Below are 25164 nucleotides of genomic sequence, written 5' to 3' on the forward strand. Positions count from 1 at the left end.
AATGATAGCAACTGAAATTTTAATCGCAGGGAAGATATTTCCAGAAAAAAACTTTTCCATCCAATTGAGTCTAATTCTAATAAAAGCCGCATACGATTGGATCTCAATTATAATAAGATGTGATTTGATTAAAATATGTGTCATGAAATGCAATATTTTCATATTTTTTTATCACATTTACCGAAATGAAAATGGTAAGCAATTTTTCTTCAGCAAAACGTCAAAAAATTGAATTTCAATTTACCCATTCAACTGGGTCCAAATAAATCCGCGTATTGGTAAATTGTTCATCTAATTTGATCATAATGCACCTAATGAAATATATTATAATTGCACCCAAAGTGATCCACTTGGCTCCAATTGAATCGGAACATTTTTCCTGATAATACATCACAAGTCTCCCCCAAAAAAAATGTCAAAAAAAAACAAACAAATCAATCTTTCGACTTACACATTTAAATAAAATTTTATTGTATTGCAATTAAGTACACAAAAACAGATACATACATAATTATAAAAAGCGTAGTACAATCTATTAAAAATATATACATAACGATATCTCCGAATATTAATATCCTTCTGTACATAACACATACACAGACACGAAAGAGAAAAAAAATTCTTAAACATAATTTAAACAAAAATAATCATAATAAAAGAAGAATAAGGAGAAGAAGACAGAGAAAAAAAAGACAGAGATAGAAACAGAGAGAGAGAGAAAAAAAATACTACAATACCTACTCTTATTAATTTTAATTTTTTCTGATGCTATGATGACTGATGAGTGTTATTTCATAAGTATTACTACGGGAATATGTAAGTATAAGAAAAGTAAAAAAATAATATAAAGAAATACCTTTATAATACGTAATAATGATTTCTTCTTGTTAAGTGTGTGGAACAATGAATATCGTGTTCAAATTACCCATAGTTCGTAATGAATTTCTGACTGTGAGCTTCATCGCTGCATTGTTTATATTCTCATATTCTTCGTAATTTTAATTTTTTTTTCTTTTTTTTTTTACGTTATATTGTTAAATTTAAATCGATAACGCCGGGTTACGAGAGAGAGATAGAGATAATTCTTTTTTTATTATTTTAAATTTCGCATACCTACCTACCGATTACGCATGAACCAGATCTACATATGAGGGTACTTACCCAGAACCCAGACCGTACAGCTTGTTTAAATTTTATTGCCAATATTGCAATACACATTCGTACAAGTTGTTATAAATGTTAATGACTAGGTATAAGAAGTATATAGAAGAGATATAATTTTTTCCAACCAAGGTATCAGGGATGATGAGCTGAATAATGAAAAAAGGAAGAAGAGAAGAGAGAGAGAAGGCAATTGGTGTACCTGCTGAATTCAGTATACCAAAATTTCAGATATTCGAAGAAGGAAAAAAATCAGTACACCTACATCTCGCAATATGGATTCTGATAATTTGAAAGAACCATACAAATAAACCCAGCATCACGTACACTAGCTGATTGAAAAATCACACTGCTGGGCGTTTTTCACGCGTGACACGTTCGCACTTTCACACGACCATCATCATCGGGCCCAGGAAGCAAACCCTCGCCAGTCGGAGAAAATTCTAACGCATTATACGCGACGCTGACGATACACCCATTACCAAGGTACATAAATACATTTATACAGCAGAATTTATATATATTAAGTATACCTACGGACTTCTCTTCTTATTATCACGATAATTAATCTCAAAATTGGCAGTCTCATAATGGCAACGTGAATTACGACCGAGTTACCTACGCACGATTAAAATTGTAAATTGTGCCCTCTGAGGAAAGCTTCGATTTGTCCAGCAGCCAGATTCTGTCTTTGATCCGGAACCGAAGGATTCAAATAGAAGAACGGTTGCTGGAACTGAGCCGAGGCAGCTTCCTGATTTCCGAACTGTTTCGGTTCTGGTGGAAACCGTTGAACGATTGGTTGAGGGAATCTGTGCGGATTCTGTTTCAGCAATGTCTGCTGGCCAAAGTTTTGTTGTTGAGAAGGCGGAGCTACGGTCACAAATTGCCTTTGTTGTTGCTGTAACTGTTGTTGGCGAAGTTGTTGGTTGTAGAGTTGCTGAGATTGTTGAACCAAAGCTGCCTGGCGTTGTTGTTCGATTATCTGTTGCTGGAAGAAGGGTTGTGGAGTTGGGGCTGGAGTCGTTGAGCTGACAAGGAATCTGCCAGGAGCGACGGATTGTTGAGGAGGGGGTACTTGAGGAGAAGGTACGAATGAGGGTAATCTTTGGTTCAGGCTGATTTCGCCTCCGAATTTCGGTACTTGTTGGTAGACAATGGTGTTGTATTGGCCACTGGCTGGATCGTAGACGAGTTCTGTGGAATAGACAGGGTTACTGGAGAGACCCTTTGGTAAAGTAGCCTGCTGGGAAGGTCCTCCGGAGCTGCCATCTAGTTGGAATTTCTTGAACTGTTCGTCAAAGAAGGCTGAAGGAGGAGCTGCCGAAGAACTGGGTACGGTGACGAACTGACCTCGAGTGGTTTTTGGTAAAATGCCCGACGGACTGGGGGTGACTGCGATTTGTACGATTTGTGGACGATACGTGGTAGCTGGCTGGTTCTCGATGGATGTTTGTCTGGTGGCTGCGGCTGTTGCGAACCTCGTACTGGCCGGAATGGTTACTCTGGTCAGTGGTCTAGATGTTGTCCTGATGAGTTGTTCGTCTTCTCGAGCCCCTGGTCTGATGATCGGTCTGGCTGGTTGCTTGATTTCAACCAGTTGATTACTGTTGTCGTCATCTTGCAGACTATTATCGTTATTGAAGCTCTGCTGGAAGTACGTAGTCGTCGGTCTGGCTTTGGCTACGGCTAATGGACGCTGAGCGAAATTAGGTCTACGAGGGATATTCGCTGGGATATTCTCGTCTTCGTTGGATTTATCCTTCAACTCATCTTCTTCCTCTTGACTGATAGAATTTGGATCGCAAGGATTACCGGAAACGTAAGTGAACTCTCGTTTATTACCGTCTGGATCGACATATCCGTATTTGCCTCTAACTACGCAATCGGTTCCTCTGGTTTCTTCCTTGAAACTACCATCGGCTGCCTCGTAGCCGAAAGTGAACGAGCCATCGTCGTTGATTTTATTGTAATTCCTGATCGTCTGAACTGGAGGAGTCTTGGGAGCGGTTTCTTGTCTGGCTCTGGTAGCCAAATGCTGATGCTGACCGCCACCGCCGGATGCTCGACTGAAGCTAGGTCGGGCTATGATTACTTGAGGAGCTTCGTCTTCTTGCGAACGTTCTTGTGGTTCTTCGGCGTAGAAAAGAACCTGCCGAGGAGGTTGTCCTTGGGCGGCTGCTGTGACTGGTTCTTCGCTGGTGGATGCTATCGTTTTAACGCGTACTCGTCGACATTCTGCGAATGTCAATGAGAGCAGCACCGTCGCTGTCCAGAGGAGGTTCTGTAATGAAATAATGTTGTGGTTTAGTTGAAGTTATGTTGAGGAGTGTTGAGCGTTTGACATTAGGTATGATGTGTTCTATCTCCCGAACTATCTCTTGCTGCTGGTTTAATAAGTATTATTGAAACAATGGGAGGTAGGGAACTAGGAGAAGGAAAAGCCCACTCTATTTCTCTTTTTATTTTCACACTCGTATGATTCCTCTTATTTCAAAAATATCAAAAATGTGAAGAGGACTTTTTTTAAAATAGGAAATCAAATTTCCTACAAAGAATGGTCCTTTCTGCATTTACAATACCTTATCTTGTCCATTTTGGCAAAAATCAGAATTTTCTGACATTTTTGTCAAAACAACTCACAAGTTTCTTGGGCTGTACTCCGATCAAAAGTTGACCTGGAAAATCCACATACAGCATACAAAGAAAAAAGGCACAATTTCTTTGAATTTACTCAAAAAAGTCAGTGGTACAAAATGGGGAGCCGATCGAAAATCCATGCTACATATTTATTCAAGTCATGTGCAATCTATCTTTGATTATGGATCAATAATATATAATACTGCATCAAAGACTGAATTGAAAAAACTAAACTCAGTGCAAAATCAAGCACTTCGACTCTGCTCAGGAGCTTTTTGTACCAGCCCAATAACTAAGCTAATTGAAGAGACTGGAATACTTCCTTTATCACAGAGCAGAGACCAGCTTATGTTAAAGTGGTACCTGAAAGTTAAAAATTCTCCAAGCCATCCTAATTTCTACAAAATGTTTTACTCTCCACTGGAAGAAAAGATGTATACTACTTATTGCTATATTGGCTATCATTGTAGAGATCTGCTGATTAATCTTCACATAGATCAGGATGACACAAATGCCATAAAATATCAAGTGCAGCAAACAAGACTCTGTTCTGATTCAAGGGTTACACCATACAGGAAAAGTAGGAGAGAAGAAGTAGCGCTAACCAAATTGTGAATTGGGCATACCCGCACAACAATTGTCAACGTCGACATTTACATTGACTATGTTTTTTTTTCAACATAATGATGGAAAAGTGATTAATTATTTAGTAGGAATCTTCTATCAGTACAAAAGCCAGGTAAATGAAAAGTTTCGAAATTTTCTCATTATTTCTGATACCTCGACATGCCATTTGATGCTTGAAATTTACATCTACAACTATGTCGACCAATTTTTCAGAATTAAAATTTCTGTTTTAGTGTTTAAAAGTTTAGTAAACATTCAAAAATATGATCTTGTTCAATGAGGAAAACAAATTTTTTAGGGCATTGATGAAATTATTCACTTTTCCACAGTTTGGATTGTAGATGATATCGCACCTCGGGAGTTATAAGGTCACATCTCAAAAAAAATCGATTTTGATGTTTTTGCATTTTTGGGGTTTGCATGACCCCCTCCAACCAAAAATAACACTTTGAGTCGGGTATGCTGCTTAGATCATGTAAAAAATGCAAAGGGCCTAACTCAAAATTTCTACAACATTGCAAGTTGTTTGGAGTTAGAAGGTCACATCTCAAAAAACTCTTCTTTCTTTGAGTAAAATTTGCACATACAAAGTGTCAGAAACCAGTTTAGATAGTGTTGAACGTTTTTAAGATGTAAAATAATCACAAGGAGTGTATTTTTTGTAGGTTTGTTCCAAAACAAAAAATTTTTAAAATAGAACATTTTTCAGAAAAATTAATTTGCATATGTATTAAAATTTTAGTTTTTTGGGAAAAACTCAAAAACTAAGCACTCTAGAAAAAAACTAACGACATTATGTCGATTGGAAATTTAATTCTCTACAATTTTGTTATCATGAAAATTTTTTTGGACGCTTTTTTTCGCCTCCAGATCACTTTTTATGAAAGGTTATAACTCAAAATGTTTTCCAAACATTGAAATATTTCCTCTTTAAGACTTTATTTTTCAAAATATTCTTATGCTAAATGAAGGTAGGGTGCCCAATCTTCAAAATGACATGCTATTCATTCCTCACAATTGATTATAAGTTGATGAAAATAATGAATCAAGTTTTAAAAAAAAAGAAAATCACTCTCCTGTAAAATTTCACTTTTTTGAGATGTGACCTTATAACTCCCGAGGTGCGATATGATGTTGATATTGTGGATGTATTTGTCGATGTCAAATCTCACATCAACATTAACATCAACATGTCGACATGAAAATGGATTAGTTTAGTAATCTTAGATAAAGTATTGCACCATCTTTGATATAAGGAATTTCTGTTCAACTTTCTGATTAGTGATTATACAAACTTTTTGTCTGTACTTCTTCAGAAGTGGACTTCGCATCTGCATCAATGCTGTTTTCAGCACGAGCAATAACCACATCAGAGGAAATCATTTTTGGAAAAAAATTTTAATTTTTAAAATTTCAATTTTTAAACTCAAATTTTATAATTTTACAATGCAGGAGGTCGACATAAATATCAATGTGAATGTTGATCTATCCACATCTGTCACTTTTGGATGCCCCATGTCGATGTGAATTTCGACCCTGTGTTGAGCCAATTGTCGACACTAATCAGATCACCATCAGTCGACAACTACATCGACAATTAGCTTGACACAGAGTCAAAATTCACATCAACATGTGGCATCCAAAAGTGACGGATGCGGATGGGTCTACATTCACATTGAAATTAGCATGGTCATTGTTGTACAGGTACTACCTATAATCATTCTCCACTTTTCAAAGACAAGCAACTGGAACAATGTGACCCTTGTGGGCCTTGTGGTGTGCCAATTACCATCATACACCTGATTAACCACTGTCCCAAATATAAGAAAGACTGAAAGCAAATTCTAAGGGAGCTTACTTACAAAGATGTTCAATCAGACAATGAAGATACATATCAGAGGTTTTTCACCTTTTTAAACACATTGGGATTGTGTACGACCTCATTTAGTGAATCTTTACTTTTTTTGCTATGTTATTTTGTGAATTATTTTTTACTTGTTATGTTGTCTGTACCCGGTTCATTTTGTTTATAATGCAAATGTATTGTGGACACAAAAAAGCCCAGATGCCAAAGAGTCCTAAAATAAATAATTTCATTCATTCAAAGCACGACTTTATGAGCAAAAGAAAAACTTTTTGAAGCAACATTGGCCAAAAAACTGAACTTTTGACTTTTTTGCAAAGAAGAATTTTTTTGCAATTTTTTTTTTACAATGGATGGGCTTCATGGAAAAGGGGCCTTAGTGTTGAATATTATGCCTGTCGATGTTTGGTGCAGGAATGTGCAATACCAATTCTTATCTCTTTCTATCACACTCGTACCTGAACTTATTTTACTTGTTGTTCATTATCCTAATAAACGTTGTACACGTAACATGACTGTTTCTCTCGCTCGTACGTAATTCTCAGCTCTACCTTTTTAACACTTAGTCAATTTTTTTCACTGATTTTTACAAGTTCAAAATGGACTTGAAATTTTTTTCTACTAGCAACCATTTTCCAATTCGTTTTTTTTTCATGGAAGAACACTTCAATATCACTGAATATTGTGAGATTAATGAAAAAAATAATTTTAAATATTTTCAGAATTGTAAAAATCAAAAAAAAAAAAATGACCAATGGCCCCAAGGCCTCTTTTTCAGTGAACTCTTCAATTCTGGCAAAAAATCATATTTTTTGCAATATTATTTTGACCCAAAAAAATCTGTGTTTTTTATACTTAGTACAGTAAGTCCCGCTTATTAGAATCGATTTGGGACCCGGTATGTTTGATTCTATAAACCGCAGTATTCTATAAAGCGGAAGGATAAAAAATGCAAAATTCCAAATTATGTTGAGTTTTTTCGGTTTTTTAGTAACATTTAGCCCTTTAATCAGGGTTGCATAAAAAAAACAGACATGTTTAAAACAGTGTTTTAAACAGCCCAAAAAAAATTGAAGTGTTTAAAACAAGGAAAGTGTTTAAAACGTTTTAAACACTGTTTTTTTTGAAATGAAAAAAAAACATGTTTTTTTTTCTATTTTTCTCATGAAATTCTCAATTTTTTACAATCACAGTCACATTTAAAAATCATTTGATAACCAGTATAAAAATGATAAACAGAAATTTCAATCATTGGCAGAAAGAACACTACATGATGAATAAAATTTAAATAACAAAAGTAAGACTTTTGAGATCTGAGTTTTGACTACCTACTCATTTTGCAATTTGCTTATTTATTCAAAATTTTGTTTAAAACGTGTTTTAAACATGTTTTAAACACTGTTTTAAACAACGAATCGATGGAACTGTTTTTAACATTTGTTTAAAACAAAAACTGTTTAAAACAAAAAAAAACGTTTTTTTGTTTTTTTTCAAAAAAAACGTTTTTTATGCAACTCTGCCTTTAATATGTTTTGAACACTTTTTTGTACGATTATTATAAAATTAAAAAAAAAAAATCCATCATTTTATACCAAATTTCACCAATTTAAAATATTTATTTTCGCGTTTTTATGCCATTTTCACATGTTTTCATTTAATTTTTGTTAAATTTTGCCAAAATTCGTGATTTTTTCCCATTTTTGAAGATTTTTTAATTCTATTAACCGAATGAAATGCTCTTTTTATTCCAATAAACGAAAAAATTTGCATGTAAGGATATACAAATGTTCTGTCCCAGCACATTCCATTCCATTAACCGAATTATTCTATTATCCGCGATTCTAATAAGCGGGACTTACTGTAATATTACCAAAAAATTGGATTCCTCGATGATTGTGGCAAAAATCAGGGCTTTTATCAACAGCTTTTTAAAATTCAGAACTTTTGATCTTCAAAAAAACTAAAAATTTTTAAAATTAGAAAATCATTATTTTTTATAAGAAATTGTATTTCCTACAAAAAAAGTCACTCTATTAATTTTCAATATGTTTCAAATCAATGTGTCTGGTTCTTTTGCACATTTTTGATATTTTCAGCACTGATGGAAATATTTGAAAAAAAGAGCAAAATGTTTGTGTCTATCTTTGTTTAAAAATTGCCCATTTCGGTATTTTTAAATCTGAAAAAAGTGGTACCTACATCAATTTAAAAATACCTTTGAAAAATTGATTTTTTGACATTTTTTGAAATTGACCAACTAGTCAAAAATTTACGTTCAATACTTTAACCCCTGTGAGAACCACTTAAAACGGTAGAGAGGGTTCCCAAAAAGCACCAATTAAAGTCATAAGTCCTGAAGTTCATTTTTGACACCTTTAGAGTGATTTGAAATTCCAGCTGGAGAAATTCGAAAAACTCGCTGGAGGCTCAATGGCATTCAAAAATAATTTCTGCGCTTTTAAAAACCCAAATTTCGACATCCAAAATTGTATTTTTTGACAATTTTCATGTTTACTCCATTTTCTTTTGAAGCTCATTTCAGGTTTTGGGTTCAAATGGTTCTTGCAAAAAATTTCTGTGACATTCAAAATCCACATTTTGGTACACATATTGTAGTATTTTTAAAAAATTCTCAATTTTATCCCTTTTCTGGGGTCCATTTCAGGTTTTTTGTCCAGATGGTGTTTAAAAATGATTTTTGGAAACTTCAAAACCAAAATTATTGTTCCCTGTTGTATTTTTTGAAAATTTTGATTTTTGCATTTTCACCTTGAAGTGAATTTTGGAATTTTGATTTAAGTGGTCATCAAAAATCAAATCGATGCCTTTAAGAAGCTGCGCAGTCAAAATTCCTAATTTTTAAGAGCAAAGCTCAGAGTTCGTTTGCATAATTTTTTCATCTGGGTCAGTCCAGTTCTCCCCCCCCCTCTGATGATACTTGCTAGTCTGTGAGTCACCAGTCGAGATGTTTAAAAAAAATGACAAGCCTCCTCTTCCCTTTTTGAGCTTAGTTGATTTTTGAAAGGTTTATAAAATTGAAAAAATGATCTGGGAAATCGGGAAAAGTCGACAAGAATCATGTCTTCAAAAGAATGAACACCCTGCAAATTTCTGGAGGCTCAAGAATGACCCATGTGGAAGTTGAATTGAAGAAATTATTCTCGAAAAAAAATATTTTATGAAAAAGTTTAAAAATAGGTTTTTAATGTTTTAAAATTTTCAAAAATTCGCCAAAAGATGCAAAAATAGACTTTAGCAGCTGAAATTTGGGCTATAAGGATTTCAGAACGGGCTCTTTTGATCCAAGTTGGTTTCGTTCGAAGTTCAAATCGGAGATTAGCACTTCCAAAGGTTCTCTCGTATACGCAATTTTGATTGATAAATTCAAGAAATGAGGTACCACCCTCCTCCTCCTCTCATTCGATTCATTTGAACTTCAAATATCACCCACACCCACGTGTACTGTATCCTAACATCTGGTCTTTAAAACTGCATGCACCGAACTTACGAAACGACAAACACAAATTGACAATCATTAAGAAGCTCGCGACAATGAACCGAGGCAACTGCAACATACTACAAATACCTAGCTAAGTAATTAGGCGGTCTGCGGCGAGACCATTGTTTATATGTACTAATAATAATAACAACAATAACAACAACAACACCAACTCGATCAACGATCTACGAAGCCGACATTGAATGCAAAACGTTTTATGTACAAACACAAACGTAACCCAGATCTTTGACCAGAGCCAGAGCGTGTAGTACCCACTACCCAGACCTGGAATGAGTTTTTCTTCTCCTTTATATACCTTTAACATAGCCTCTTTATCATCGCTAATGGACATTCGGTTACGTAATCACCAAATTGCTCGTATATATACCGAACGCGAAAGACGAATTAGTTGGCAAGCCGGGTAATTTAAATACAATTTGTATGTATACCTACGATATTCCAGCTAGATTTATGGAGTCGCTGCCGCGGCTGACAGAATTTTCAAAGTCAAGGATAGGTAAGCAAAGCGGTAAGCACTATATTATAAGAGACAGACAGAGAGAAAAACACTGAGAACGTTTATGTAGCAAATTGCAACGAGGCGAGACCTTGGAAAGGCTCCATTTATTACGAATCAGTTCGCCGAAAAAAGTATACCTAACTAAGAGTAGTAGTACGAATAAGATGGTATTGCAAAATTAAATGGACAACGCGATGAGTAAACTCCAACACAACAATAAAGTAATTACCAAGGTATACAGAGACTATACCGAGATAGGTATACAGCGAGTTGTTCTCATACGAAAACGAGTCCAATATACGTATACTGAAACCAAGGTTTTGTAAGTTGCATTTTTTTCGACATGTTAGTCAGTAAGAAGTACGTATTAGTAAAACCTTATGATGGAATGACCGAAAGATGATGATTGACGAAACAGATATCGCACGTAAAATCTATAATAATTATAATTACGAGTATAAGGCAGCTGGCAGTTGTCAAAACACGAGATGTACCCATTAGTCCAGGCAAATTAGCATCTTCGCTAGCAAAGTTTGGGGGATATTTTATCAAATGTTTCAATGGAAGAGGGGGGGGGAGATTTAGAATTTATTCGGGATAAAAATTTTCATTTTCGCGGAGAGCACCGGAAACATTTTTTCAAATTTCAGAATTATAAAACCAAAAAAATAGATGAAAAAATTCCAAATTTGAATTGAAAAAAAATGGGTTTTTTGGTGTTTTTGGCAAAATGAAAAATTTTGAGGCAATTTCAACAAAAAAAAGTAAAACAAAGCGGGACTTTTTTGCAATTTTTACGAAAAACAGGTCTTTTTAGTAATTTTGGATAAAAGCACAAATTTTTGGAATTTTTGACTAAAGCAGTAAGTAAGACTTTCCTGCAATTTACATAAGAGAAGTAGGTAAGTAGGAAATATTCTCCCACAATTTTGACAAAAAAAAAAAAAAAAAAAACAGGACTTTATTAAAGAAATTTTTGGCAAAAGCAGGAATTTCTGGAATTTTTAACAAAAACAGAAAGCATTTTTTGCAATTTTTGCAAGGAAGGCGGAACTTTTTTGCAATTTTTGCCAAAGAACATGAGTTTATTTCACAATTTTTGCAAAAAGGTGGGATTTTTTTTCGGATCATTTTGGCAAAAACCTAGAATTCTTGCCATTTTTAGCAAAAAAGAATGTTTTTTGAAATTCTGACAGAAAAGTAGGACCTTCTACCAATTTTGGCAAAAACCAAGAATTTTTGCTATTTTTAGCAAAAAAGAATGTTTTTTTGAAATTTTGACAAAAAAGCAGAACCTTTTACCAATTTTGGCAAAAACCAAGAATTTTTGCCATTTATTTTACCAAAAAAAGTTTTTTTTTTGAAATTTTGACAAAAAGCAGGATCTTCTACCAATTTTGGCAAAAACCAAGAATTTTTGTCGTTCTGGACAAAAACTGCAGGACTTGTTTACAATTTCCACAAGAAAGCCAAGACTCTTTCGGCAATTGCGAGAATTCTGGTGGATTACTTTTCTTGGAAGGAGGGGGGGGTGAATTACTGCCATTACTTTATACAATTTTGGTTCAAAAACAGTCCAAAAATGAGACTTAAAGCAAGAATTTCTGGAGTTTTTTGAAAAAAATACCCTTTTCTGACAATTTTTTCTGAAAAAATACTTTTTGGCAATCTTGGCTAAAAACATGACTTTTTTGCAAGTTTATTGCTACTGTTTTTAATGAGAATTCCAGGAATTCTTGCTCTTTATAAAATTGCCAGAAAATTCCTCTTTTTAGCCCACACTGCAAAAAAGTTATACTTTTTTTGATAAAAATGCTACTTTTTTTTACTTCCTCGCCAAAGTGGCCAGAAAAAGGTTCTATTGCAAACTTGCAAAAAAGTCCACCTTTCTTTGCAAAAAATTGCAAAATATAGTCCTGCTTTTTGCCACAATTGTAAAACTTTGTTTTTGCAATTTTGACAAAGAAGTACGTAGGACATTCTTTTTGACAGGTTTAGCAAAAAATTATGACATTAAAAAAGCAGGACTTCTATTGCTGAGAAAGAAGATGGATCTTTTTTGAAATTTTGGTGGAAAAAGCACAAGATTTTAGCAATTTTTGCAAAAAAACGAGAATATTGTTGATAATTTTGGCGAAAATTTTTTTCTGATTTGGCAAACATATTTTTTGTAATTTTGGCAAAAATACTTTTTTGCTTATTTGTTTTTTTTTTGCAAAAAAAATTGCGACAAAACAAAGGAATTTTGAAAAATTTTGGCAGAAAATCAGTTTTTTTTTCACAATTTTGTCAAAAATTAAGTAGAATTTTTCAAAACAGAAAAATTTATGTTTTGATTCAATTTAATTCTGTTTGAAATGAGGGAAAAAAACAGAAAAACTATTTTTAAACATTGAAAAGATTCCCAAGATTTCAAAATAAAACAATCATTCCTGTGGGGAAAAAAGTTTATATATGTACTTAATCATTAAAAAAAAACACAAAATAATAATTTTTTGCAAAAAAGTTAACAAAAACAAAAGATATCTTTTCTAAAAAAAACATAAAAATCATTTTTTTTAAAAAAAACGAAAAAAAATAAAAGTTATCATTATTTTTTGAAAAAAAAAGGATTTGAAAATCTTGCAATCTGGCAAATCCTTATCATTTTTTTTCTAAAAAAAATGGTGTTTTGAACAAACAAAATAATAGAGGAGAAGGTACAATTATGGACCCAGGTACAAATATGGACCCCCCCCATGGTTTAATGTACAACTACTAGCGCTACGGTCATGCTGAGTACTAAAAATTATACTAGTAGTGTAGTATCGATGATCCAAGTACTTATCTCGGATGTCGGATCCATGCATACTTGGGTGTCTCTCATCAGCAATTGTTTTTTTTGCGCATTATTTTCTTCCCAATGGAAAATTTTACAAGTTTTTCATTCGGTAATTCACCAACTTCAAATAAAGTTTGGAAAAAAAATTATTAGCGAAGTGAGTAGCTTACAATGAGTACTTTCAAAATATACTTTCATATTTGTCTTTACTTCAACTGATTTTCATAATTTTTTTCATTTTTCATAAACTGAGCCGATTTTTTGCATGGGTATAAATATGGACCCCTAAATTTTTTTACCTAATTTTGATTCAATACTCTTTAGAATGTCGAGAAAAGTGTTATTAACAAAGAAGACAAGTCCGAAGTGTCAAAAATGAGACCATGATTTTTTCATTTTCATCAACTTAGCCAATTTTTTGCATGGGTATAAATATGGACCCCTAAATTTTTTTTCCATCCAATTTTGATTCAATGGTTTTTAGAATACCGAGAAAAGAAGACAAGTCCAAAGCATCGAAAAACATCTTTAAATAAATTGTTGTACAATTTTCTGAAATTTTTATTCATTTTTTGAGGGGGTCCATATTTGTACCACTTTGTATCACTTTTCTAAATTTCAAATTTCTCCGTGAGTTTTCAACAAAAAAATTTTTATTTTACACAATATACTAGAGTCTTTGGCCTTTCAAATTGTATATTCGAAAAAAAATCTTGATAATTTTTTCTACCCTTTAAAGCCAAAAAGCTAGAGCGGGTCCATATTTGTACCTTCTCCTCTAATTATTTATTCAAAAAAAAAAGAAAATGATATTTTTTCATTTAAAAAAAAAAACATGGAAAATTGTTCTCAAAAAACAAAAAAGAAATCTTTAAAAATCTAGAAAGGCCAAAGGTTTTTTTTGGAAGAGGAACCAAACATTTTTTTTTTTGATAAAACAAAATAAAACGAAAACAAAAGAACGCAGAATTGGGACTTTTGCACTTCTCTCCTGATATTATAAAAAAAAACTTGACAACTTATCAGAAAACTCAACATTTTTACCACGATTTTCCAAAAAACAATCGCAAATACCCACCTATTCAAAATCAAGCGACGAAGAAGAATTGCACCTGAAGATATTCGTCAATTCAACGAAGAAGAAAATCGGATTTGCTTCAGCCAAATTGCATTTTCAGAGCAGTTTCAAACACCATTGCTGTGTACCTATCTGAATTGAAAAAATGATCCTCAGAATTCTGAAATCAGACCACTTCCGGGTTGCAGATCGCCTTGGGCCAACCTGACGTCTCAATCAATTCACACACGACCTTTATTATTGCACCATTATACATACATATTATATGAGGTGAGAACTACCTCATAAAATCAACATAAACACCAACAACAGGTTACCCATAGATACAGGTACGTAGTAAATCAACGATGGAACATATTCCTTCGACCTTGTTCACGTTCATATCATTCATCGAATGATTCGCGTTTATTTTTAACTCTTGTAATCTGAAACCTGCACCAGCTCGATCACTTTATCATTGAGCATCGTATCGTCCAAAATACACAATACGCTATAAACAATGAGAACCGCTTAATTTGCGTACGGTACCCTTTAAAAAAAAGGTTAATTATAGCACATTACATCTACATATCCTAGCAAGGTACAATAACAGTGACCAAACCTAACCTAATACTTCCTCGACTCACTCAGGTCAACGAGAAGATCACCGAAGCGTTAATCATTCTGGTAATAATAATTCAAGGGAAGATGAATCAGACCTAGGGGTCAGAGGAGGGGACCCCGACACGCGTTTCTTTTACGACCGAACCCGTTAGATACTAACTGGGCATCTTTTACTTAGCAAGTACAATGAATCAATAAAAACCCAAGTCCATAGCACAAAGTCTCTCATCTCGAGTCTATAAAAATGACCATTGACCATAGCATAAGTAGGAGTGCAGCAGCCAAGCCACGCGAGTGTACCAGTCTGGTAAATTCGTTTTTTGTTCCGGTCTGCGAACTGCGAGATACCTCTAAGTTACGTATAGAGCGGCTCTTCTTTGGCGTAATATTATCTGCTCTCGGACATCGCATCGTATCGTGGAGAAGTTCACAGCCGCACAGTCCAGTATACTAAGTCGTCTATTATAATCGTAGTAGCTACGTTAATTAGCGGATGTTAATCCGCGAAGGTAAAAAGCCCTTCACTTTCTCTATCTTTTCAAATTCAATTTTAAAATGATTGCTTGAAAGATGCGACTGTCTTCTTCGCGCGGTATATCGTACATATTTTACAATTAGTTATCGTATAAGTAAGTAGACGTAGACGTAGACTACCTTTATGTAGTAGAAAAATAAACGACATCAGAATCATCGCTATAGGTCGGTATTAAAGTACAAAAGTAAAATATACGAGGAAATGAACTCAGAAAAGATTGTTGGACACAAAAAAAAAAACTCGAGAAGAAAATACCTGAATATAAGGTAAGTAAGTACGTATCTAGTATGTACTTTGTTCGTACAATATAATCGTCGTATGTAATAACATTGTGGTTAATAAAATAGGCCACAGCTTAGATAGGTACACAGTCACGATTAACACGATTAAAGCTTTTTACGTACTAACATGCTCTTTATCCTCCTCGTATTAGGTATAGGTACTTGGATGTTGGCTCGTATATAGACCCATCTATCGAGAATCATTCGCCAGTGAGTTTAAGTAAACGTGTGTCTGCCTGCCTGCCTTAAAAAAAATGCGAGTAAATAATCTAATCCACGAGTATATAGAACTTTCTACGTGCGTATTAAATCGCGTCAACTCGCCCTCATCATCATCATCATCGCTAACATTCTACTCGTAATAAAGAGAAGACGGCGCGCCATGAATGAAAATCAAGGAAAAAACCGCCTGTCAACGAGTTTTATTCGAGTATGAGCCTATAGAGTCCACACCATGACGGCGTCATCGCGGTTTTCTTTATGCTTCATAGGTAGGTAAGTATAGCTAATGTGTGTTTAAGACTTTGCCAAAAAAATTTGCCCGCCATCATTTCTTGTAGATACGAGTACTTATCTTTCTCACTTGTATGTGTAGCCATCATTGTCATCATGGAAACTAAATCTGTGGGAATTCTCAAGTGCCCAGAGTAGGTACATACAAGACTATGAAGTATGTATTCTTTGTCGAATCCGTCGTCTTGCCTCTTCGTCGATTAGTTATACTTAAGTTGCCAACAAAATAATCTATTCGTTCAACGATGACTCTTTTTTTGCTGATGTTTCATTTAGGTAGGTACTTATAGCTCTTGGTAAATGGAATATCTTCAGATGAATACATCAAACTAGTTTCAATGCATATTGCACATGATACGTTGCTACATTGCAATGAATTTATTATTTTGCTATTTCACCCATTCGATGAGAATAAATACTCATTCGGGGATAAGAGTTCAATTGAACAGCTGAAAGTTCAATAAACAAAAAAAAAAAAAACTTTTAAAAAGCCATCTCATTGCCTTCTTGTGGTCTGAAAATTCCCATTCTACTAAGATGAATAGAGGATGATTTATTTATCCAATGGAGATATGCCTACATTAATTGGATTGAAACGTAGCTTTGTGCATCATGTATCTATCTCATCATAGTACAGAGTATGTATGTAAGCACATATATTGTCTTCCTGATTCTTCCCTTGCTGAATCAGTTCATCTCATAGAATTTCTTGAAGGATTTTTCTGAGATCTTGGTGATTTGTTTTTGGAGAAGAATGAAACAACAATTCAACTGGCATTTCATACTATTATTATCTTCATAGAGTATCTAGGCAGCATTTCATCATTGAAAATTTCTTGGTGGATTTTTTGAGATGCCGATGATTCATTATTGGAGAAAAAAAATGAGAAATTCAATGAACAATTTTCATTGTAAATTATCTTCATATCCAAGTAGCATTTCATCATTGAGAACTTCTTAATGGATTTTTTGAGATGCTGATGATTCATTCTTGGAGAAAAAAATGAGAAATTTAATGAACATATTTTCATTGTAGATTATCTTTATACTTATCTAACTAAGTAGCATTTCATCACTGAACAATTCTTGATGGATTTTTTGAGATGTTGGTGATTCATTCTTGAGGGGAGGGGGCGAGTAATTCAATAAACATCTCATTGTAGATTATCTTCATATCTAAGTAGCATTATTTCTCGTTGAAAATTTCTTGAAGTATTTTATTGAGGTGTTGGTGATTCATTCTTGAAGAAAAAAAATAGCAATTCAACCACCCAACAAACCACCTCGACACATTCTTGAAAAAAAAATAAGGTCGAGTTGACTCAAATTTTAAGTCAAATTTGAACCAATAAATTTCCTTTTCATCATTTTTTTGGGCATAAAATCTACCTATTCTCGAACATAATCGGTACAAAATCGACCCAAATTTACCATCAAGCATTCATATTGAGCAGGGCTGTTAAATTACTGTAATTTATTTGCTGGTAAAATATGGCGGTTAAATACAGTAAAATACGGTATTTTACGGTATTTATGGTATTTTACTAATTTGCATATGAAGAGTTATTTGTAGTTTGACTTTGAAGTTCTGAACTTCTGACCTGCCTCTGAAGTAAATTTTCATCTGTTTTAGGTGCTATTAGAGATTATAGGAAATTTTCCATGGGCATTTTTTGGAAATTTATGTGGGGAAAATTTTTGGTAACTTTCAAATCATAAATTTCCATGGAAATTTGGAAATTTATGAAGGAAAGATGGGAAAAAAGTGTTCAATTTGGTTTTTTGGTAAATTATGGTAAAATACGGTAATAAACTTTTGGTAAAATACCATAAAATACGGTAAAATACCGCCGTAATTTACCAACATAAATTACCTTACAGCCCTGATATTGAGACATCGCCACATATTTTGTGTCGATAATTTGAAGAGTTTGTGTAGTTTATCAGTTGATTTTTCAACACTTTTTTGTGATTTGATGCAAAATTGACTCAATATCTGTGTCGATGGTTTTGAGTACTTTCTATCGACACATTTTTCTAATCAATTTTGTGTCAAGCTTATGAAAAACGACCTTGAATCTTCAGAAAATCGCTCTTCATATTCTAGTGCATATTAATGCAAATACTTACATTATTATATTATATGTGAATTGATATTTTTAAAATGATTTGATGGGAAAATCCCTGCACCTTGACTCTTTCTCAACTCAAAAATTGGGTCTATGAACCCATTGAAATTAAGCAAAATGTTATAACACTTCTTTTCTCCAACATTCAAGTTTTTTGCTACACACTTTATCTGTGAGTAGTAAATTTATGTCAGTGATGAATAATTGATGTCTATTTTTTATCAATTTTTGGTCTACTTTTACTACTTCTGTGCTATAAATCAACCATAAAATTTTGAAGCGATTTTCATACGATTTCCATTTCTCAGCAAAAATTATTCAAAATCAACTTCAACTTCAATGTGCAGAAAAAAATTTATATTTTTAAGAAAAAAATTGATGAATATTTTGCGTCAAGTTTTGACTATTTTCAATTCATCAAAAAATCGATGAAAAATTGATTCAAATTTTTAAACTTGAAAAAACTATTGATTACAACAGCACAAATATACATCAATTTTTAATCAATTTTCCCGCCATTTCCATTTCTAAGTGATAATTGGCTTGAAATCAACTTCAACTTTTATGTGCTAAATTAATGACTATTTTCAAGGCAAAATCAATAAATATTTCAAATCAAGTTTTCATCCTCTTCTCATTTTGACAAAAAATTGACGAAGAATAGATCCAACTTCTGATTTAAAAAGCAATCAATTTTACTACCATTTTGCAACAATTTTGAATCGATTTTAGACATATTTTCATTTGAGCAAAAAATTGATAAAAAATCGATCCAACATTGAAATTCAAAAAAAGACATCGATTATGATATCACAAATTTAGAACAATTTCTAATCAATTTTCACATCATTTTTATGACTTGGTAAAAATTGTCCTATAGTTGACTTCAACTTTTGTATGCATAATTGATGTCTATAGAGAAAGAAAAATCAACAAACATATGCAGTCAAGTGTAGGTCCTCAGCAAGAAATCGACCTAAAATCGATCTGAATTTTCATCATGAAATCGTTATCGATTAAAGTACTACAATAAAGGAAGATTTGGGATCAAGTTTCCATCAATCTTACATTTTGTTTAAAATTTTTGAAAACTTTCAGTCGATTATTTTTATATTTTTTGTCGATTCTCAAAATCGTCTAAAAAATGATCAAAAATATCTGCCGATTTCTATTTGATCAAAACTCGACCCCAAACTGAAAGTCGAGATGGTTTGTCAGGCAACATGTCATTGTAGATTACCTACATAATCAGAAAGCAGTTTTCATCTCTTAGAATCTCTTGAAGGATTTTATTGAGGTGCCAGTGATTCATTCTTGGAGGAAAAAAAATAAGTAATGTAACAAACATTTCATTGTAGATTAAGTATGTGCCTACATAATCAGAAAGCAGTGTTCATCTCTTATTTTTTCTTGAAGGATTTTTTTGAGATGTTGGTGACTTAGTGAATCATTTTCCAGGAAGAATTAATGAACAATTCAACTGGCACTTCATTGTAGATTATCTCCATATGAAAACCATGTTCCATCATTGAAAATTCATCTTGAAGGATTTTCTGAGATAGGTATTGATGATTCATTTCTGGAGAAAAAAAGTAAGTAATTCAATGAACATTTCATCATTGATCGTAGATTAAGTTTATAATCAGTAAGGAGTTCATCTCATGGATTTCCTGAAGAATTTTTTTGAGATATTGGTGATTCATTTCCAGAGCAGCTTCTCTTAAAATTTCATGAAGAACTTTTATGAGATGTGAATGATTCAATTTCAGATAATAATGAATGAACAATTTAACTTGCATTTCATCGTAGATTATCTCCATATCAAAGCCGTGTTCCATCATTGAAAATTTCTTGATGGATTTTCTTAGACATTGATGATTTATTCTTGAAGAAAAAAAATTAAGTAATTCAATGATCATTTCGTCAATGATTGTAGATCAACTTTATAATCAGTAAGGAGTTCATCTCTTGGAATTTCTTGAAGAATTTTTTTGAGATATCAGTGATTCATTTCTGGAGAAGAATGAATGAATAATTCAACTTGAATTTCATTGTAGATTATCTCCATATTAAAGCAGTGTTCCATCTTTGAAAATTTTTTTAAGGATTTTCTGAGACATTCGTGATTCATTCTAGGAAAAATGAAAAAGAAAAAGTGAGCAATTCAGTGAACATTATATTGTTGATCAAGTTCATGTATTGGGAATCGTTTCATCCCTTGGAATTTCATGAAAAACCTCCATATCAGCAGTGTTCCTTCTTTGAAAATTTCTTGAAGGATTTTCCAAGATATTGATGATTCATTCTTGGAGAAAAAAAATGAGCAATTCAATGAACATTTCATTGTACTTAGACCAAATTCATAATACATATAGGAAATTATTTCATCCCTTGAAATGTCTTGAAAGATTTTTCAGGATATTGGTATTTCATCCTAGAAATTTTTGTTCAATGTTGGTAATTTGCATGAACACTTTGACAAAAATAATACACACATATTGCAGATACTTAGCTTTTCTTTTCTTTTTTGTTTCTTCCTCATCAACTTGAATACATTTTCTGCCATAAAAATACCATTTGTATGTAGTTTACCATTATTATAGTAACCTTATGTCCCAAATTGCTTTCTGTAGATGTATCTGCCAATCACAATTTTCAAAGAATATGAAAAACAAATTTGGCTTTTGAGGATAGCTGCAGAAAGATTTCCCCCTAAAATCAACTTTTTTTCTAAAAAAAAAATAATAAAATTTTTTCCCAACAAATAACCATTTTTACTTCAAAATTTAGCACTTTTTACTTACTAATTCACACTTTTCTAAACAATGAACACTTTTTCAAAAATTATAATTTTTCCAAGAAAACCTGCCTTATCCCCCTCCCCTCCTCCCATAGTTAATATTTTCCCCTGGAAATGACATCCCCCCCCCCCATTAAGAAACAACATTTTCCTTAAAAATTGACATTTTTCCAAAAAAAATCAATAAGTTCAAAGCAGGTATTACCTATTATATTTTTTTAAAAGTTTTTTTCCAAAAATTGAAGAGTTGCGTCCTCAAAATCAACTTTTTTCTATGAATAATTGACACTACCTATCTCAAAAAATTGTATTTTTTTTTCAAAAATTACATTCCCCAAAAAATGACATTTTCCCCTAAAAATCAACTAAGTACTCGTATTTCCTTACAAATTGCACTTTTTCAAAAAAAAAAAAAATCATTAAGTACATACTTAGTACCCAAATATTTTTTAAAAATTCAGTTTTGCCCGAAACATTGATTTTTTTCAAAAAAGAAAGAAATATGCTTGGCCAAAAATAACCATTTTATTCCAAAAATCAGAATTTTTCTGAATAATTTACACTTTTCTAAAGATATTACACTTTTTCAAAAATGATATCCCCCCCCAAACCAATATCTTGATCTGACTATGACTTTCAAAAAAAATCGAGAAAATTCCAATGAATGCTTAAGATTACCCTACCTACGCCACATTTTTAAAAACTTAGAAAAAATTATCGAAGTGTTACAATTATGTGAATTTAAAAGTGAGACTCTGACGTTTTGTCGGGTTTCTCTTTTTACTTGATATTCTAAACATTAAATTGACTCGAGCAAAGAGCATATGCATGATTCAAAACTTCCCTCGGAGAGCAGACTTTACACCCATTTTTTTCAAAATTTCCGACACTCCTAAAAATTTGCTCTTATCCAAAAACAACACTCCCCTCTCCCCCTAAAAATAAACATTTAAACTTTCAAAAATCTGGTGTAGGTTCCAGGACTGCTCAAAACGATTCGAAACTGTTCCCATTTGATTTGAAGAGGGTCAAAAATACGGTTTCTTGGTCAACTTGGTAAAATTATTGATTTTTTTTTTTCATTTTTGACCCAAATTTGATTTTTTTAAAAATTTACCAGAAGTCGACAAATGCACTTTAGCACCTGTAATTTTAGCTGGTGATGTTTTTTGGCATACTTACCTAGAAAACCTCTAATTTCATCCGATTTTGTTAACTTTATTCCCAACTCATAAATTAATTTTACCCAAATGCCAGTGATAAGAAACCAGCTCCCCTGCGATTTCTTGACCCAAACGTCTTTAAGGATCTCCTTATAGCAGATAACTTTCTGGAGCTTGGCTCAATTTCAGTAGAATTCTCCATCACCAAGTAAGTAAAAGGTTGATGTACGTGCCCGGTGGGGGGGGGTACTAGTATTAGAAGTAGTGTCAGTCAAAATCCTGTACATTTTTTCAAACGAAACGATTGTTCGAGTATTCTGAAGCTTTTTTTTTGGGATTCGTAGCTCTAAATCGTATTTCGTGATTCGGTTCAAAAAGGAATCCCCCCCCCCACTTGATCTGCTCATCACAAAATCGACTTCAGATTTCTTGCTTCTCACACACAGAGTAGGTAAGCCCAAGCCGAGGCTTTCTTCACCTAGTCTAATGATAAATTACTTAACAAATGATCTCTCTTCTTAGATCTACACTTACATTTAGTTAGGTAGGTAGAGGTACTCGAACAATGTGCAAGCTGCGTGAACACAGAGGGAGGTACAGGGGAGCGTAAAGTACAATAATAACAACAACAACTGGTGATGATCGCGACACCGATCAGATAAAGCCATCCTAGTTGTAACACTTATCTATCGTTTTCGATAAACGTGGGAATAAGCGACGCAGCAAGCATCGCACCTGGAATACGACCTACTCGTATCTTCAACTTTACGTACCTATACGCAGAAAGTTATACTCGTAATATAGAACACAAGAGGTAAGGTACCACTCATCTGTCAAGCCATATCTAGAAACAGTACCTGAATCAGGATGAAATTCCTGTACGTCTGCGTACGACTTACGAGCTTATGTATTACTAACCCAACGCAGGCTGAGGCAGATATGGCGACGCACACGAAAGGTGCTGGTGCAAAAATCCATCCATCCATCGCTGTAACGAACGCATTCCTTGGCTGAATCATAATAATACACTATACTACGTTCGAACTGGTTCAAAGTGTACGACGAGTACGAGTACGAGTACATATAACATTACACACTTAATACTTTCTTCGATTTCCTGCTCATTCGCCGTCATACTTCGGGTAAATTAAGTACTTACCTATTTCGTAATAACGCCGCGCGTTAATTAATTTCCATCCTACAGAGTACTGACCAACGCGTGCTGCCGCCATAAAGCACGTGGAACCTACGTATTTGGAGCAAGATCGAGACCTAGTCAATTACGTAATTTTTTTTTCGCCAATCCATCGATAGATTAATTATCGCGTACCAACGAGTATACGTATATCGATGTAATCAGATCATCCCGCCTAATGCCCATATCACATGGATATCTCCGAGCTAATACAGCCAATCGTCTTCGGATGCCTAGCAGCAGGTGCAGCTTTTCGAGTTGAATCTTCTCTCAGGTCTGTTTTGAGCTTCATTGCTCGTCGATTCTGTAGGTAAGTATACTGGTCACGTCCAATTACTCAATCAAATTCATATTTAGACTACCTGGGTATGAATCTGGATCAACTTGCAAGAGTCACTTCTTCGTCATCCTCATCTCATACCTACCTAATCTTCGATGGTCATCGTCGTCGTCGTCACTGTTGTTGTTGTTGTTGTATGATTTTAGAAAGTGACCGTATCCCTCGAGGGGATGCTCGAATAATTTTTCTAATAATATTACGAGATTGGTACGCAGGTAGGTATACGTGGTACGAGTATAAGCGTGTTTCAATGATCTGGAAATTATGTATTATTGACCGCTTGTTACATATAGGCAGGTACAGTGCGTCGCGTCTTATGTATTATTAGCATAGATATCGACGTAAACTAGATCATTATGACCGCTGCTGCTGCGATATCGTACTTACTTCCACGAAAAATGTAGTAAATCGATACCATTTTAGAGTGGATATGTAATCACTGAGGAATTTTTATTCGTCGTAGGGTCGAGTAATTCTAATTCCTGATTGCATCGATCAAATATCTATACCTGTCGAGATTTATTGACTCAACGTCTGTCGAAGACGTGAATTTGCTTAATACCCTGGGCCCTGGCTCAGAACCGCAGGTTACAAAATTTTAGGTACTTTGTATTCATCAGTACATAAAATGGAAAGTTACCAGGTTAAAACTGTGAGTATGAGACAAAAAGGCAAGGTGATTCCAACAGACAAAGATGATCAAGAAGAAGATTATGGATTCTCCTACTACACCACATTCTAAAACTCTTGGGAATCTCATGGAATCTCCTCCCCAACTCCCACCCCATATTTCATACACTTCTAAAAAAAAATACAAGGAGGCTGAGGGAGGATTTTTGAACAGAAAATCGATCAATTGGCTTCAAAGTATCAGATTAAAAAAATTACTACAAGAGTGGCTAAAATCAAGAGAGACATAATATGGCAGGTTTTAAAATAGATACAAAACATTTACGACAAATTATTATAATTTCTTTTCTAGAGATTTTTTGTGGATGAGGAAAAGAAATGAAATATTATCTAGAACCATTTTTATTCAGGTTTTAGACGTCCTCCTCTCCCCCCCCCCCCCGATATACGAACTGAAAAAACGACCAAAAAAATTACGTCGTGTCAGCTACTTTTCTGAACTAAAAATAATTGAATTCAACACAGATTTTTCATCGATCAGTCTTAGCATTTGTTTTTGCCAGTTTTTGACCCCCATTTAGTAATTTTTTTCAATTGCCGCTTCGCTATTTTTCGAGAAAAAAGAAAAAATCTTGGAATTTTTTTTCAAATCAAGATAAATGGTTTTATTTTTTGAAATTGAAAAATAGTCCCTCGATGAGAAAAAATTTCCCTGAGTCTAAAAAAGTGATACATTTTGAGTTTGCATTTTTTCAAACATCAGTT

The 25164-nt window shown here is 33.6% G+C and overlaps 1 protein-coding gene across 1 annotated transcript in view; it reads right to left on the reverse strand.

Annotated features, from left to right (window-relative positions):
- Window positions 1–447: 447 nt before the first annotated feature.
- LOC135846975 (uncharacterized) overlaps window positions 448–25164 on the reverse strand; it is a 32996-nt gene continuing 8279 nt past the window's right edge. The window contains exon 2 of the mRNA XM_065366354.1: window positions 448–3445. Within this exon, the coding sequence (XP_065222426.1) occupies window positions 1790–3445 (1656 nt within the window). The 3' untranslated portion in view covers window positions 448–1789. The remainder of the gene's footprint in view (window positions 3446–25164) is intronic.

Source organism: Planococcus citri, chromosome 5 (assembly GCF_950023065.1).
Source record: "Planococcus citri chromosome 5, ihPlaCitr1.1, whole genome shotgun sequence".
Lineage (NCBI taxonomy): Eukaryota > Metazoa > Arthropoda > Insecta > Hemiptera > Pseudococcidae > Planococcus > Planococcus citri.